This window comes from Vombatus ursinus, unplaced genomic scaffold (assembly GCF_900497805.2).
Source record: "Vombatus ursinus unplaced genomic scaffold, bare-nosed wombat genome assembly UNPS02014773.1, whole genome shotgun sequence".
NCBI lineage: Eukaryota > Metazoa > Chordata > Mammalia > Diprotodontia > Vombatidae > Vombatus > Vombatus ursinus.
This window is the reverse complement of record NW_020954551.1, coordinates 7,542,892-7,561,920: the sequence shown is the minus strand read 5'-3', so window position 1 is coordinate 7,561,920 and position 19,029 is coordinate 7,542,892. Positions and strand designations below refer to the sequence as shown.

At 40.9% G+C, this 19,029-nt stretch overlaps 1 protein-coding gene across 2 annotated transcripts in view; it reads right to left on the bottom strand.

The window, feature by feature from the left end:
* The window catches only part of PTPRG (protein tyrosine phosphatase, receptor type G), a 790,321-nt gene that overhangs the window by 358,356 nt on the left and 412,936 nt on the right, over window positions 1–19,029 (bottom strand). For both annotated transcript variants that reach the window (XM_027863786.1, XM_027863787.1), the window contains exon 3: window positions 8,977–9,156. In XM_027863786.1, coding sequence (XP_027719587.1) covers window positions 8,977–9,156 — 180 coding nt within the window. The remainder of the gene's footprint in view (window positions 1–8,976; window positions 9,157–19,029) is intronic.

Genomic DNA, 19,029 nt, shown 5'->3' with positions numbered 1-19,029 from the left:
TTAAAAGGATAATTAGGAGGCAGTACAATCCAAAATGTTCATCTAATTTTTCATTTTACAGGGCTTCTTAGTAGATGTCACAGTGCGCTACATGCCCCCCTTGTTTTAATTGGAATTCTCTTTTTGCTGACCATCAAGTAGTTATCTGGTTGTCAGATAATATGGTGTGACACTATGAGAAAATATTGCTTGGGTACCCAATAGGATTGACTGAGGATGCTTCAAGTACTTATGCATTTCAACCGTTTTGGGAGCCTTACTCTGCCATAGAGAGGCAGCCATGGTATAATGGAAAAAGAGGTAGCCCCACCCCCCAAGTCACAAGAACCTGAATCCAAGTCCCATACCTGACATACATTGGATGTGTGACCCTGAGCAAGTAACTTAATACTTTGGAGCCTTAGACAAATCCAAATCTCTTCAGACTAGATGTATTGGATGGTGTGTTTTTAAAGGAAGTGAGGGTAACTCCAGGCTGAATAAAATGAAAGAGTAACCATTGGAAATGGGGGAGGAGGGACAATGAGATAAAAGGACTTTTAAGTGAAAAGGGGCCGATGAGATATCAAGATGCTGGGATCCAGAGTGAGGAAGAATCTATTAGGAAAAGCCTTTAGAGCAAGAATAAGAGACAGAAGAGAAACTAGGCAGTGAAGATGTAAGGGAATGAAACCCAGGAAGCTGGTAGAGAAGAATAATTCAACTTCAGGGTACACAACCAAGAGAAAAGCTAATCAGATTTTTCCCTTGCGCAAAGCCCTGTGGAAGAGGAACCAGGTCAGTAAGGTAGGGGGTTTTCTATATCATAATTTCCACCAAAAGGTAGAAGGTGGTGGATCTGGGACTTGTAAGGTGAGAATCTAGCTCCTCATAATATCAAAGAAGGGATGGAAGCTGGGATAATATGTCAAGAAAGCAAGAAAATCTAAATTCAAATCCAGAATCTGCCATGAAATATCTGTGTGACGACTGGTAGGTTGAGTTGCCCAAAGTAATTTCTCCTCTCTGGTTCTGAGTTTCCTCATTTGTAAATTGAGAAGGTAGGACTAGATCAGAGGTCCATAAACTTGAATAAGTATTATTTCAATATAATGGATTTCCTTTGTAAGCCTATGCATTTTATTTTATTCACTGAGAAACATTATTCTGAGGAGGGATTCACAGACTTCACCAGATTGCCAAAAAGATTCCATGACACAATAGGTTGAGAATCTATATACGAGGTGAATTCTAAGGTGCCATTCCAAATGTCAGAGGGGAAGGAGCCCTGGGCTTAGATTCTGGTGACCTGGGTTCAAATCCCCTATCTGACACCCATTCTCTGGGATTTTGAGCAACAGACTTAATCTCCCTAGACTGCTGTTTCCCTAACTATAAAAGGAAGGGGTCAGAATAAGTGATCTTTGAGGTGCCCTTCAGCTCTAAATGTGTCACCCTGTGACCTCTGATCCAATGGTCTTTAACAAACAAAGCTAATATAGACAAAAGAAACAAAAAAAATAATAAAGAAATTCAAACAAACACTAATGCACATCGAGTGAGTGCCTCTGTGGGTAGGGAACAACGATAAGTCATAACAAAACAAATCCTCAAAAGAGTTACAAAGTGTAAGAGCCAATGCTTTATGAGCATACATTCCAAGATCTTCCCTTAGGAAAGCCTGATCATTTAGCTCGAAGTCAATGCTAGGAATGAGGTTTTTCTGTAATGAGTGCTTTATCTTTTCATTCTTGTGAAATGAAACAAAAGGAAATAACTTTGGATGAAATCAAATGAGGAGTGGCAAGAAAGACAGTTAGTGCTCCTCGGGAGAAAACAGATAGACCATATCTGTCTTGTAAATATATTTCAGGCAACTTTCACGAAATGTGCTAGGTACAACAACGCAAGTCTATTGATTATGCTAGTTGGAATATATAGAGCTCTCAAGGGGATAAGATAGATACGAACATTAAAACTGTTTTATGGGAAAGTTACTGTCTGTATATAATAGACAGTTTTAAATATTAACTTGCTATATTCATTTTTTAATATCCAAAAGACCAAGTCTATTTTATAGATAAGTGGCTTGTAAATTTCCATTTGAAAAGAAATCCCACATACCTTTCTTTATTTCCCACTCTGAGGCTAAAATAGAGGCTTTTCTGGATAAGGAAAAAATGTTGTTGAAAAAAGTAAAGGATCAGAGAATAACGCTCAAGATGAATCCACAGGGTTAAAATAAAATCAGAAAATCACAGAATGTGAGAGTTGGAAGGGCTAACATTCCAGTACCTAAAGAGAAGTTTACACAGAAGAGCTGTGGGTTACAGAGCAAACTTCAGGGTCATGAAGACATGGGTTCAAATCCCCCTTCTGACAGTTAATAATTGTGCAACCGTGGCCAACTCACTTCACTTCTCAGCCTCAGTTTTAATATACATAAAATGGGGATGAAGCCATTATATCTAACTCATAAATAGGTTGTTGTAAGGTCAAAGTAAGAGTTTCTACATAGAGAATTTGGAAAACATTTTTTTTGAAGGCGGAGAAGGGAGTAAAGGAGGAACATGACCCATGACTTTATTTGTATCAGGAAGTCCCTGGGAAAAAATGCCCTCTAAAAGTACAGATCAGCACCTACACAGCTAGGTGGTACAATGCATAGAGTGCTAAGCCTGAAGGCAAGAAGATATCAGTTCAAATCTAGCCTCAGTTGTTTACTAGCAGTGTGACTCTGGGCAAGTCACTTAACCTTTTTCAGCCTCAGTTTCCTCAACTATAAAATGGGGATGATAATAGTAGCACTCACATCAAAGTGGTTGCGAAGCAAGTGCTTAACAGAGTACTGGGTACATAGTAGGTGCTGAATAAATGCTTATTCCCTTCTCCCTTCTCTGCAACTTTTAGAGAGTCTCCTTGGGCAAGGCAGTGACTTGTCCATATACCCATTACCTAGCAGAGGCCAGCTTTAAATCAAATTTTCTCCCCTCCGAAGTCTACTTTATCTACTATACCATAGTATAGTCTCTACTATACTTTATCTACTATACCATAGTATAGTCTCTACTATACTTTATCTACTATACCATAGTATAGTCTCTCTTGAAGATTTTAAAATGACAAGTGAGTTTCATTATGGCTGTTATTGTTAAATTCAATGTTTACCTGGATAATTTAAAGGTTTTTTTTTTTAGGTCAGAATTATTCAAATTTCCTGTCCACACTACCCCAAATGTCTGAAAATTCCATTCAGTTCTACAGAGCCAAACTGCTTTGAAACAGACAAATAGTTAGACGAACCACTCTGGCTAAATATACAAACACAAAAATCCCCCAACATTGAAAAACACTTACTACTCCCAAGAATAGAAGCAGCTTAGAAAAGCGGTAGATGGTTAGACCTGGAGTCAGAAAGACCTGTGCTCAAATCCTGCTCCTGACACTGTTGGTTGTAGGTAAACGATAGTTGCCTGTGTCTCAGGCAACAGCCCTGGGGAGCTCCCACGCTTGGAGTGTCTGACAATGAGGGAATCCCAGATCCTTCCAGGATTCATTTGATATTCCCAAGGGCCTCTCATTTTATTTTTGACACAAAGATGGAGTTAAGTTGGCTAATTGACTTCTGATCACGAATTTGGCTTCCATCAGACTACCATGGAAGCAATCCTCATAAATACTCAACATTTTGCAATCTTCTATCTCTCTGCTTAAAAATACTCCAACACTATGTTTGAGTTTACTGCTGATACATTCTCCCCCTTCCCTTAAGTTCAGCTAAAATCTCACCTTCTATAGGGAGCCTTTCTTGATCCCATTTAATAATAGTTCCTTCCCTCTACTGATTATCTCCACTTTATCCTACATACATCTTGTTTGTTCGTCCCTATCTGCATCTTGTCTCCCCCATTAGACTATGAGGTTCTTGAAGAAAGGGATTGTTTTTGTCTTTCTTTGTATCCCCAGAGCTTAGCACAATGTCAGGCACTTAGTAAACGCTGTTGTCATAACTTGAATTCTCATCATAGGATGTTTATAAAGGACTTCTTTGTACCTGTCACTACTTAATGCTTGGAGCTTACAACCAGCACATGCCTTAAACACCACTGGAAACTGCTACTGCTCCATAAGCCGTTCGTATCAGCTAAAGTCCTTGTGATGGTCATTAAGGAGTGACTGCATTCTGAAAGCATGCACACATGGGCTCCTACAAACTCAACAGGTTCTGGATGACTTTGAGGAGCCAGCACCGTGACAGAGAGGAATCTTCGGCTTCTGCAAGACCAAGGTCATGAATCACCTTGCACCGAGTAGACTTGCGACGTATCTACAACCTGTCATCGGTGATTTTGGAGCTGAAAGCTGTCACTGAACCCTGTTATCTTGGCAAGGTGCTGTTGAGAGAAATGAGTCAACTAGGAAACCCTATCAAGAAACCCAGTGGGTTTTCATGGCAGGCTAGCTGAACATAGCACCAGCGTGACCCTGGGCTCTAACCAAGATTATGGCGAGTGAGACAAAGGTTCTTTCCATTGTGCTGGAGAAGGCCTTTGCAGATTCTTTCAGCAACTAACATCTCTCACAAACTTCTAAATTACACTGTGTTTTCTTTGTGTGTAAATCTGCTTCTACGTATAGTGTATGTGTTACTTCTGCCACTCAAGGCAGGGTTAGTTTCATTTTTCTTTTTGCATGCCTAGAACCCACCACCAACCTGGAACATAGTATGTGTTCAATGAACGCTTGCTAAATGATGGACATTTCTCTGTGTATCACAAGGGAGAAAGACTCTAAATCTCTGAGACTATGGGACAATAATGAGCAAGAACCATGGAGAAGATCATTTATTAAGCACACAGCTTCCTATATTTGAAAGGGACTGTGCTAAGTGCTAGGAACAAATACAAAAAATGAGATAGTCCTTGCCTTCAAGAAGCTTACATTCTAATAAGGGAAGTCAACAGGCAGCTCCATGGAACAGTGAGTAGAGTGTTTGGGCCTGAACTCAGGAAGACTTGAGTTCAAAGCTAGGCTCAGACACTTGCTAGCTGGGTGACAATGAGCAAATCAATTAACCTCTGTTAGCCTCAGTTTCCTCATCTGTAAAATGAGGACAATAATAGCACATTTCTCACAGGGTTGTTGTGAGGCTCAAAAGAGGTAACAAATTGAAAGCATTTTACAAACCTTAGAGCTCTATAAAAATGGCATGTATTATTATCATTATTATTGTTGTTTTTGCCCAAGGCCAAGTATTTTGGTCTGGGAATTCAAAGGGATATTGAGTAGAGCAATAGGGTAAATGATTAACAACGTTCTTTCTAGGAATAGTCACGTTGATTAGATTACTATAGAATAAAAGATTGAAAGCAGGGCACTTGGGGAGTATGGACTTGGTGCCTTGGCAGGGAGATATCTAGAGTGTGTCATGGGAGGATCTGGGGAACCTAGATACGAACTCTTACTGGTGGGATTCCACAGTGCGGGCTAACACGCTCTGGCTCCTACCCAATGGAATTAGGAGACAGAGCGCAGTACCACGGCAGAAAAATGGCTGGAGCACAACATGGCAGATTTGGGGTCACCTAGATAGGGCGAAGTCTCACCAATCAGGAAGACAGGACCCCTGGACCTAGAGTTTTACGGAGGAAGTAGAGAGGAAAGTGCAACATAATATGTCAGGAAGACGGTCTAAGCTAGGCCACAGAGGTTTGGGAAGGACCAGGTTTCATTGCAGGGGCCTCTTTACCCTGAGATGATAGAAAAAAATGAGATCTAAGTTTCCCAAGGTTCCCTACGAAATGACCACGAGTCATTTTCAGAAGCAGCGACCCCAGGGGCAGACACAGAGAACACTGAATAGCAGTCTGCTGCCCCTGGTAGAAAAATCCTGGAGAACAGAGAATTCCAGCATGGTTGCAGCTGGCATGTTTCTGGAGGCTCTTATTCAAAGGGAAAGTAGAGTCGCAGCAAGTTTGCTGAGCAGCTGGACTATTGGGAATAAATGTCAACCGTCTGCAAATGAGGCAGGTAGGAGGAATGCTGCACTCTCTCAAAGCCTAACTTAAAGGAATGTAGCTTGGCTACCCATGGGCAGGGAGCAGAGGGCGCAGTCATGCCAGGCTTTCCGGTAATCATCTGAGAAGGATTTTTTCCTAAAAAATAATGACCTGAACAGAGGAAGCAAGATGATGAGCAGACATCAGCAGGAGGTCTGTTACGTAGCCCCTCGTTCATACACTTTTCAGTACAGTCGGTGTACTTGCCATTCCTTGTACATCCCATTCCATCACCTGACTCCAGGTTTCACGCAGGCTGACACCTACCGCTGCCTGGAACGGGGTCCCTCCCCATCTGTGTCTCAGGCTTCCTTCAAAGCTCAGCTCAGGCCTCCCTCGTACGGGAAACCCCTTCTGATCGTTGTGAGTGACTTCTTCCTGGTGCTTACTTTACACATATCTTAATAATAATACCTAATATTTACAGAGTGCTTACTGAGTGCCAGGCACTGTGCTAAGTGCTTTACAATTATTATCTCGTTTGATCCTCACAACAACCTCCAAAGGTAAGTGCCATTATTATCCTCATCTTAATTTTCTGGGTACCTGGGTCCCACCCCTCATCCAATGGAACGTAAAATTCTTTAGGGCTTAGTCTGTTAAGTTTTTGTCTTCATATTGCCTTGCTTTGAACAGAATAGGTGTTTAATAAATGCTTATTGAATGAATAAATGAATGAGTGAGGAGGTGGCTAGGCATTGAATCAGAAAGGAAATATGGACAGTCATTACTATAGAGTAAAAAGAATACAGGACTTAGAAGGAAGAGATTTTTGGCTGAGTCCCCATGGTACCATTATTAGTTTTGGTGATATATGTCAAGTCACAACCAACTCAGTGTTTGAACTCTCAATCTGTAAAATGGGGACAGTAGTACTTTTCTGACCACTTCATAGGACTGTTGTCAGGCTCTCTATAAAGCGAGGAGTTGGGGGAGGAGCTTGTTTTCCTGGTTCTGATTACTTCATTCTAGATCAGTTCACAAATCCTTTGTATTAATTGTTGGGGTTGTCCAATGTTGTATTTTGCTAATGTACAACAATTTGTTTCGATACACTCTAATCCAGGAGTTGGAAAACTTTTTTTTTGGGAGGGGGGCAGCAGACCAGATTTGGCATCCGGGCCATAGTTGGCTGACACCCCCCCCCCCCAACTTTTAATCAATGAGTGCTTCTCCTGGGGCACAGGCCAACTTTCATTGGCATTTTTCTATAACAAATCAAATCTTGGGGGTTATACTACAGGGTTATACTACATATACATTCAATTACTATAAACTCAAGTCAGAAGAGGAAATCTCTTTACCACCATTATTCTTCCGGTGATGTCATAATAGATCGCCACACTCTCAGAAGAATAGAAATTATCATTCACCCAAGGGCCAAGAGAAAAATTCCTAGAGGGAGGCGGTGGCCTACAGCATATTCCCAATAGTAAGATTTCTCACAAGAAGTGGTTTAAAAAAAAAGCACCAAAGATACGTGTGACCCAAAGATATGTGTAATGCTTCAGATTCTTCATCTGTTAAACAGGAATGACAGCAATATATACAATTGTGATAATGAATCAAATAAGCAACAAGCATTTATTAAGCACCTACTGTTTGCCAGGCAATGTGATGGGTATCGGGGACACAAAACCAAAGAAGGAAATAATCCCTACTTGGAAGGAACTTACCGTCAAAGGGAAAGTGTTACGTGATAATGGTGGAAATGATGGTGGTGATGGTAAGGAAAGGAGGTGGGCTGCTCAGGTAGAAAGACTGTGAGCAGATGGACAGCCTGAATTGTACATTGGTATTTGCATAGTTTGATGTACTCCTCATCTCATAAGTACAAATACTTTTACTTATGGTACAGATGCGTAATCCTTCCGTGCCTTTTCATTCTCCACTCTTTCTCTGCACCATCTTGTAACCCTCTCTGGAGCCTAAGAGACCTTCCTCTAGTACTTTTACTAGATGAATCTAGTTCTTGTACTAAACATTATTTTACTTTTCCAGGACTGAATTTCAAAAACATACTGGCAGTTCTTTAATAAGTAAAGAATGAGGGGAAGTCTTCTGGTTTTGGAGTGACTCCCCAGTGGAACACTTGAGGAAAGTTAGGTATAATCTTTGCGCAGATAAAGAAGAGGAGTTATGATCTAAATATGTGGTGGGGGGAAGATCACAGATCATATATTTCTAGTTGGAAAAGACAGAAAAGGGCATCAAGATCAACTTTCTCATTTTAAAGATGAGGAAATTAGGATGTAGAGAGGTTAAATGACTTGTCTAAGGTCATACAACTAGGAAGTGACAGGGCTGGGAGATGAGCCCAAGTTTTATGGATCTAAAATCAAGCCCTCTTTCAATGTGCTCCCAAACTCTAGTCTATGCCAATGAAATCACAACTTTTTCAAAGTATCGATTCCTGGAGGAATGGGTCATGATGCCGAATGACGCACAAGAAATGGCTTGATAGTCTCAATTTCAAAGAGCTTGGAAGGTATTCATATCCACAGAGATAAGGACTTGAAATAACTAAATGCAAGAGATAGAGTGACCAACAGTTTACTCCTCTCTTCTGAGTTTCCCAAACTTTGGCGTTTGATCCCAGGAGCCATCGTGCAACTGAGCTGACGACTTGAAAACAAATTCTCATTTACCTGTCTCTCCAGTGTTCTCAACACAACGCGTTCTGTGGATGTCAAGAAACATTGTTCCACAGGGAGTGGGTGGGTCCAAGTGTTCATTAAATATTCTAAAAAGGCTCAACCAGAACAATACCTTAGAAATCAATCCAAAGGCCCCATTTTACACAGCTTCCAGGGAGAATTTTGGAGAAGAGAAAGAATAAGAACAATAATAAAAATAACAACAACAATAACAACAATAATGGTATCCAGGTCACTTTCTTGGCTAGCCAAGGAAAGAACATTTGAAAAAGAACCCATACCTGTTTTCCCTGTGTTTTTCATCCATGTTTTGTTGGAGGATTCATTATCAAAACCATCCAGCTGCAGTTCCTGGTACTCGTCTCCCACCCGTGCTTGCTGATCTAAAATATCTATTGGGGATTGGTGATGACCACCACAACTCACACTTGATGTAACCCAGTGCTCGGGACCGTAGGTTCCTGTGAAAGGAAAACAACATTTTAATACCGATGGCCTCGCCATTTAGGGAACGAATATGACTCAGGAAAGCAGACGCTAAATTTCCCTAGGTAATGCTACCACAACTACAATTACAGCAGCTGAAAAGGTTATGGTGTTAAAAATGACGAAAGGGTCAAAAGCCATTTGCCTGATATAGAACTTGGATTATTTTTTTTTCTCCCTCTAGTAGTTGGGAAGGGTATGCTAGTTGAAATAGTTTGGCGTGATCAAATGCTCGCTAATTTATTTTTAATTGGCTTCTAGAATTATTACATAGTGGAAGAACTGTCAAGGTTGTTCAAGTATACCTCCCCCCCATGTTTACTAAGTTTTCTCAAATGATCTTAATTTACTGATCAGAGGAGCAGTCTAATCGTTTTGGTCTGTGGAGCTGTTCTGGAAATAACAGCAGCGTTCTACTTAAGCCTGAGAAGTCTGTCAACAGAAACCAAGAAAGAAATTAAAAGTAGAAAAAATAACTGGGATGGGGTAAAAGGAGGAGAGGGTATTTAGAAAAAAAATCAGAATTCTCAGAAAAGAGAGCTATGTAGACACAAGAGTCAAGAAGATTGGAGAAAGGATTTGGAGCTTACTCTTACTGGGGGCCTTAGAAAAAGCAATTTCAATAGGCTAAGAAAAAGGGAATCCTGGCTGCAAAAAGTTAACACAAAATGAATACTGAAGAAGATGTATTTGTCAGTGTAGGAGACTCCCAGTATGGCAACTCAGTTATGTGGAGCACTCAGTGGCATAACTTCAATCAATAACAACAACAACAATGAGTGGTTTTTATTTATTTTTTTTGCTGATTCTCCAAGTCTCCTGGGCTAAAAGACCACTTCTCCCCATCTTTTTGCCGGGTTTGCTGTTACAGGATTTGTTTTGGGGCGCTATTTTATGATTTGGAGGTGAATATGGGAGAGCTATAGCATTTTACTGCTTACTCTGCCATCTTGGCTCCCAGAAGTAGCAAAAAGCACTTTAAAAATACATAGTACGGGGCAGCTAGGTGGCACAGTAGATAGAGCACCAGCCCTTCATTCAGGAGGACCTGAGTTCAAATCCGGCCTCAGTCACATAACACTCACTAACTGTATGACCCTGGGCAAGTCACTTAACCCCACTGCCTAACCAAAAAAAAAAAAATACATAGTATGTGTCAGGTACTGTGCTAGGGATACAAAGTCAAAAATGAAATCACCTCTGAACTCAAGGAGTTTATAATCTACTGGGGGGAAGGAATAATATGTATTCAATGAAGCATATATGAAGTATATGAAAGGCAGATAACAAGGTAAAACCTTACTCATGGACACACATTGGGTATGAATTTAAGTCCCACCCCCTTTGCCCATAGGCTAGTCCCTTAACCTTGCTGGGTCTCAGTTTCCTCACCTATGAAATGAGAGGGGTGGGTTTGGATGGCCTCTGAGCTCTTTCCAGCACTGTATCTGTGATCTCTGGCAGGACTTAGTGGGTCTTTTCCCCACTATGTCAGGCTGTTTCTCCCACACCTGCATAACACACCCATAAATGAGCTCATTATTTTTCCCTAAAATTTGGTCTAAGAACTTCCAAGTGTCTGGTTTAGGTCTGTGTCACTGGCATTCACTCAGGCGCCTGTGTTAGCCGGGGGTAACCTCTGCCTTCCCCAACTCAGTTGCACCGCCAGTTATTGGCGGCCTCTCTCACGTCCATCCTTTTTTCTCAAACATTCCTGCCACGCTTCCATTACTAGTGCTATTTCCACCAACGGGCTGTGGCAGCACCTTCCTGGCAGGGTTTCTGGACTCTCAGCTTCTAATATATCTTTTATACAACCACAATATTCATATTACTTATGTAGTCTTCTCATTCCTCTGTTCTTAAGTCTCCACCTGAAGAGGCAGTATGATATCCTGGAGAGAAAACTCACTCTGGAGTGAGAGAACCTGGGCTCAAATTTCAGCTCTGACACTTTGTGACCTGGGAAGAAGCCACCATACCTCCCTAGGCCTCATTTTCCTCATCTGTAAAATTAAGGGGGCTAGACTGGATGTCCTCTGAGCTCTCCTTCAGCCATAGAGCTCTGGGCCCCCATCGTCCTCTGGATTCACATTTAATCTTCTGCCTGTTACCCAAAGGCAGGCACTATGACTTGACATCACCCAACCCTTTCCAATTTCATCCCCCACCCCATGTATTTGATCCTCTGTCCAACAGGAACTAGCAAACTATTGCCTGTTTTTATATGACCAGTAAGCTATGAACAGTGTTTACATACAACAGAAGCTTCCTGTGTAACGTACAAAAAGCAGGTTGCAGGCAGAATTTGGCCCTCAGGCAGATCAGAGCTCTAATCAAATAGAACTGTGTCCAGTCTCCAAAATGTGCCTTTTCTCCATGCCTCTGCTAACACCAACACTATGACTGCAAGCTCTTCTGCCTCTTCACCTATTAATCGTCCCATGTCTAAAAGCACAAATCCATAAAGCCTGCTCAGATCCCCCTGGGTCAGAGATGGGGAACTGGGGGCCTTGAGGCCACATGTGGCCTTCTGGTCCTTAGGTGTGGCCTTTGGACTGGGTCCAAGTTTTACAGAACAAATCCTTTTATTAAGGGATTTGTTCTGTGAAGTTTGGATTCAGTCAAAGGGCCGCACTTGAGGACCTAGAAGGCCACATGTGGCCTCAAGGCTGCACCCCTGCCCTGGGTGCTAACAACCTTCTTAACTCTGCCTCTGCCTAGTTTCTGCCTTTCTTTTAGTAAACTTATTCTTTAACATTTATTTTATTATGTCTATCTATGTTAGTGTCTTATCCTCCGAACGGATTGAAAGCCCTATGAAGGAAGGGGCAGTGTTTCCTCTAGGCTTCCTATCTCCTCAAGTGACTGGAAGAGGATTATGCAGAGAGGAGTGTAATAATGTGTTATCAACCATCCAAGGACTCATCCCCTTTTATCCACACACAACACACATGTGATCTAGAGTCCTTATTTCTTGAAGCACCAGAAACAATCGAGTACTAGGCTGTCTTCCTTCTCCTTCTATTTATAAGATTAAAAAAAAACAGACAAAGAATACAAGGATTCACACAGAAACCTCATATACATAGTGGGGTTTGGGGGTAGTGGGAGATGCGAATTTCTGGCATTCCTTCTTCTATCTCTCTAAAGGGAAATCAGCAGTCATGAGTGTCAAGAATGCTGTTTGGGCCATATGCCACACAAACAGGAGACTTGAGTGTGACTATAAACCGAAATTATATTTTATACCAGATTATGCCAGGGGGAGGGAAATAAATGCATGTCCCTAGATTCCCTATCTGACTTGGGATTTTACATAATGTTTCATCTTTTTTTTTCTTTTTCTCAAACAAAACTCTTCTGTTGACAACACAGATTTCCTCCAGACCTCCATGAAAATCTAAGTAATAAAGCTTCTCTGTCAGCCAATTGAATGCAAACAGTCTTTAGTAGGAAGACTAAGATGGATACCCCCTTTTCTTTCTTTCTTTTGTTTTTTTTTCTTTTTTATAGATTGGGCACAGAGTAAGTTAAATGCTTAGAGGGGGAAGGGTAACAACTACAGCTGGGATGATGCCAACCTTCAATGCTGAAACTCCCCCTTCAACGATCATGGAGCTAATTACATAAATAAGGATCATGCTTCCAAGGCAATATGGATCTTTGTTTTTAGCTTTCGATTCCTTTGTAGAGCCCAGATATAAGGAACATAGCATCACAGACTGAAAGTGATTTAGAAGCCATCTTTTCCAGCCCTTTCAATTTCGAGTTGAATAAATGAGAGGGTTGGAATAAATGACCTCTCACATCACTTCTAGCTCTAAATCTCTTATCCTCCCTAGAGGTCAGGTCACTGTCCAAGGTCACACAGGAAGTAATTAGCAGAGCTGGGATCCACACCCATCCATGACTTCTGACTTCAAATCGAGGACAATTTCCAGTGTTCCATCACGCTTTCCCGACTTGCAGGGCCATCTCTTGCCTCCTGCATAATGGTTAATGCCCCTAATGAGTGAGTCACCTGTGCCTCTTTGAACCCCATTTCTTTCCTTAAGGTCCAGCTCAGATACAACCTCCTACAAGAGACTTTTCCTGATGCCTCTCCCTCCTCAAGGAAATTACTTTGTAAATTATTTACTGAGTGTGCATATATAAATAAATGTGTTTATTTATCTGTGGTAATATCTAATCTCTTCTCCCCACCCCACCCCCCAAAACAAAAATAGAATACAAACTCCTTGGGGACAATTAGTAATTTCATTCTTATGTTTATATCCCCAGCATTTAGCCCAAAATACCAGACACAAAATCAGTGCTTAATAAACGCCTGTTGGATGAATGAATGAACATTGAATTAAACCCTTTCCCATTGCCCCTTGTGATTTCAGTAGCAACGTACCTCAGAGAATGCAATTTAAATTGGAGACAGTTGCCAGAGGAAACTCTCAAATGTGAGTGACCTGGCCAGCCACACGGTCAAACTTTGTCAGAGACAAGAGTTGAACCTGGGTCTTTCTGATGCCAAGCCCAGTTCTCTATTCACTGTCAGGCTGTCTCACTAATCATGTGACTACTCCTGTTTGAGGCGATGCTGGAAATAGAGAAGGAGTAAGAGATACAGTCCCTATGATTAAGTAAGGGATAGCAATTGGGGATAGGGAGGGGGAAAGTGGGAGATGAAAGATAGGGATTTTCCACAAACTGGTAAGTGAGAGTCATTAGTTGGAATGAGCCAGTCTTTGGATATTCCCTATCCTAAGCCATCATCTCCCATCTTCTTTCTTAATTCTCTTAATTTAATCAAGTTTGCAGTGGATATAAACAAATGTTCAACCTTAATGTTCCCAGGAAAAAAGAAACTGCCATTCTAGTTACAGTGATGATAGCTCCATCATTCAAAGAACCATTTACCTAAGTTTTCTTTTTTTTAACCTACATTTTTAAAATGGGCATACAGATCCTCACACTTCTGTAAGCAACTCAGGTTCTCTCTCTCCTTGAATCTACCTCATATCTAATCATACAATAGCACAATTTCCACTTTCTTACTAATCTCCCTCAATCTCCTCCTTTTCGTCAGAGAAGCTGGGACGCAAGAGGAGATGCACCGGAAGCTTTGGGGAGGAGGCTAAAGAGTGAGCAGATACACACACACACACACACACACACACACACACACACACACACAAAATTCAACCAGAGTAAGGAAGACTCATCTTCCTGAGTTCAAATCTAGCTGTGTGGGTAAGCCAGTTAAGCTCTGTTTGCCTCACTTTCCTCAACTTTAAAATGATACAAAAACAACACTATCTTGAAGGGTTATTGCAAGCATCAAATGAGTTAATAGTTATAAAGCACTTAGCACAGTGCCTCGTACATGGTAGGGTCTATATAAATGCTTATTATCTCTTTGTACCTCTAAAAGAGAACATGAGTCATCCAGAGCACTATACCAATTATCTACATGCTGACCAAACAATCAGTTACAGTGTAAATCAGTGTAAAAATATTTAAAGAATTAATGGATTACTTTGTTTTTTGAGAAGTAAGAATAAAATTTAATTGAAAAGATCTGAATAAATTGTCTGATTGTGGGCCTGATCATAGGACCTATTTTTAAATGTTTCAGATCTGTACATAAGAACGTTCTCTGGGAACCCAACTTCATCCAATGAAGTTAATCACATTAGCCTAAAAATGTTCCCAAAATGGGATAAAACGAAATCTCTCCCATGCCAATCTATGAGATAAGGAGGAGTCCCAAACTATTATTTTCTGCCCAATTCAAAGTCTCCTAATAATTATTCTGGGGATAAAAATACACTTTGGAATATATGAAGAATACTTGAAACCTCTATTATTCTTCCTAACCTTTCTGACCTAAGAATGAAACATAATTTAGTACTGGGTAAATCAGGAGCAGGAAGTCAGGCCAGGGGGATTCTTTCCTTCACAGGAAACAGTCTGAAGATTTAAGCCTGCTAACTGCTTGCTGTATCCTATCTGCCCAATATACATTCAAGTGCAATTTTAATTGAAACTGATCTTCCACTACAGATTTCAAATTAATTCTTCTTCTGAGTGTTTCATGCTTCAGACGCCCTTGCCTTGCAAAAAAGGAAAAAGAAGAAAAAAAACCCTTTCCATCATTAGTGGAGGAAATAGAACACTTTTTTCTAAGCTTGCAGGTATTGATTACCTATTCTCTCCATCAGAGCACAATTGCGATTCTGCACTGTATAAATCTCCTCAGTGTTAGACACTTTATAAAGTACTGAGAATTATATCATTAATCATTTGCAGTCGCACCTGCCTGGGCATATTGGATTCTTTGTTTTTCAGAACTTTAAATAAATTCCTTTAAATAAAAACATGACACTAAATAAAGACTGCACTTAACTTAAATCTAGTTTAAAAGGCAAGGCTCTCTCTCAGAAGCGACAGTTTCCATCTCAAATGAGGTAAGTTGAGTCATCTACATTCCAGTTTCCCACCCATGAGTCTGAATTGGGATGGCTAGGGATTTGTACTTGTCAGGAGCAGACAAACTGATTTGGGCAGGTCCTCAGCTCCACCATCCCGTGATAAACAAGGTCTGATTCAAGAAAACCAACAACCAAAGACAAAAATCAAAAGGATTTTGCATGGGCAGCCTTAGGAAATTCTAGTTTTAACCGGTCTAGAACCATCCTACCATGAGAACTCTCTTCACTGAGCACCTTTTGTCCTATCCACATGAAATGATGGAATCCTAACGTGGCACAGTGGCGAGTTCACTACTTCAAACTCTCCCTCTGATACAGAGTCCCTGAAAATGACCTTAAGAAATTGACTCCCTCATCTGAAAAAATGGACCAAATGGCCTTGGTGGTCCTTTCTGGCTCCAGGTCTTTGATTCTATATTCCCATAGCCATCGCTTCTATCCCAAGAAATGCCAGAATATCAGAAGCATCTGTCTTTCCATCCCATAAGGCACAAGTGGTATTTAGTGCTTAAAGAGGAACCAAGCATGCTATCACATGAATGCAGATGACTACCCTTCTGGGACATAGTGATGCTGACTTACTCGGGGTCACACAGTAAGTGTCAGAGACAACATTTGAACCCAGCTACTCCTGATTCCTAGTCCAGTACTCCACTCACCACATCGCCCTGCCTCTGTGTGTCTATATGTGTGCAAACACATGAACAAATGAGCTTCATTCAGCTAATTTCCTTGTGGCAGAAATTTCCTTTGTAGTCTCTAGGACTAAGTATAGTGCCTGGAACATAGTAGGCACTTAATAAACTACTGGTGAATTGACTTGAATTAGGAAATTACCTGAGGCTCAAAGAGACATTAAGTGACTTACCCATGGGTGTATAGTTATTAAATGCCAGAGACTAGATTTGAACCCAAGTCTTCATGATTCTAAGACAGAAGGCCTCCACTAGAGCAGGAAAGGCTTTGTTTTTATCTGATGAGCTCCTCCCAGATCCTCCATTTAATGCCCAGGGCGTTCATTTCATCCTTTATGCTGAGTTTCACAACTTCCACAAGCTTCTCATCTCCTTTTTCTATGATGTCTCCCTTGTTAGACTGTGAGCTCCTTGAGGACAGGAACTGTCTTTTGCCTTTCTTTGTATCTCCAGTGCTTAGCACAGTGCCCAGCACATAGTAGAAGCTTGATAAGTGTTTACTGACTGACTGACCTAGCACAATGCCAAGGACGAAGTGAGTACTCAATAAATGTTTGTAGAATGAAGTGCCTCACTCTGTCCCCCATGGTCCCTCATTCTATCCCCCACAGTCCCTCAATCCATCCCCTTCAGTTTGAGCATCAAACTCAGATAGAAACAGATCCCTTTGACCAGCATATTGACTTAGAAAATCACAAATGATCATTATCTATGTTACAATGTATTTTTTTTTTAATTTTGTTAAAATTTCTCAATTACATTTTAATCTGGTTTGGGCAACCCTTGGGAGTTTTCCTGATCACTAATGTCTAGCTGGGCCTTGAGTTTGAAACATCTGCCCTACACTATGTGGCCATATATATACTATACATACAACCTAATGAAACACTTTAATAGGTTTTTTGAATATGCTCCTTTTGAAAGACATTTAAGGATACAAAAAAAAGAAATGAAAAGACTATGTTAAAGATGAGGCTCTGGATACCTTCTAATGACCTTAATACTGATGTGTGTGTATGTGTGCTTGTGTGTGTATATATCTATCTATCTATCTATCTATCTATCTATCTATCTATCTATATATATATATTTATATGTACACGTACACACACACACACACACCCCTCCTTAATACACGCATCATACATTTATCTATATGCTAACTTTTCCCTGAAGTTCTTCAGCTCTTGAAAAGTCAAGAGTTAAGACATCTAACTCAGAATTCAAAATGGTGTACAACTATTGGATCAATCAACAATCAACAAGCATTTTTATTATGTACCTACCATGTTCTAGGTATGATGTAAGTCAATTAATCTTCCTTGGCCCTCAGTTTCCTCATCTGTAAAACGAGGAGGTCCCTTCTGCTTCTAACTCTATCATCCTACGTGTCACCTTAGACAAGTCACTTAATCTCCTTGGCCCCTAGTTTCTCCATCTGTAAAATGAAAGAGTTGTACTAGAGGGCCTCTGAACATCCTTCCAGCTCTCGATCTCTAATCTATGTCCTGAACCACTAACATGGTACTGTTACTTTTAAAGCTCTGTCCTCTTGGAAGTGTCCATCAGAGCCACTATAGAACCCCAAATCATCTCTGTGACCAAAGAAAGCATTGAAGTAGGTCTTTAAAGGAAAAAGAAGCAGCATCCAAACATTTGGGTGCAGATTAGTACAGCAATCCATGAAGGAAGCATGGAGGGAGGGAGGCTTGCTACCTGACTTTGGGTTTCCCGGTGGTGTGTAATCCTTTTTAAAGCTTTCTCCTCCCCCCTCAACCCCCATACCCCCACAGCCCAGACTCTACCATCAGCAAGGCTCTAGGCAGTCGGCATCTAATTGTGTCCTCCTCAGCTGGATAGAAAGCTTGCCTCAGGATGGGATTCTAGGAGTTAAGCAATTCAAAGGGGAGCAACCTTAGTGCAGAGGGCTAATGCTGACAGTGCAGAAGAGAGAACCACTCTCTCTCACCCTGGGTGGTTATTTTTTGCCTCTCTCTTAACATCAGCATCAATTCGTGAAAGGAGACAGACATCTGTGATATCTTAGCACTGCCCCAGTACATTCAGAGGGAAGTCAAGTCCCTAAGCTTTAAACACAAGTCATCAGTGAAAATGATGAAATACGCCTTGAGATCACGGATACTTTGTATCGGTGACATGATTAGGGTAAGAAAGAAGTCATCCTCTCAGAGACAGAACAGTGTTTGCATATAAATCCTGCCACCTGGATGGGATTTACATACACCAGAAAAAGCAAGTTGGGGAAGGCTCAATTCCCTGATTGGTGATGGTCTGCTTAATATTGGCACTTCTCTCCAATGCAATTTCAGAACAAAGTAGGGCCACAGTAGAATTTCCCCAACCTCAAATTCATCTTTGGGGCAAAGAGTTAGTGGGGGATGCTGGGTAAGTTGTGTTGAAATAAGTGGATGTGTTTTTGGTAAATCACTGAAGTGCCTCCCTCCTTTCTTGCTTTTGTCAAAAACCTAGCACTTACAAGACTTTAAGATTTGCAAAGGACTTCACATGTATTAATCTCTCTTGATCTTCACAACAACTCTATAAAGTAGGTATTACTGTTATTATTATTATTATCTCCATTTTACAGAGGAGAAAACTAAGGCAAGCAAGGGTCAAGTGATTTGCCTGGGATAACATGGCTAAA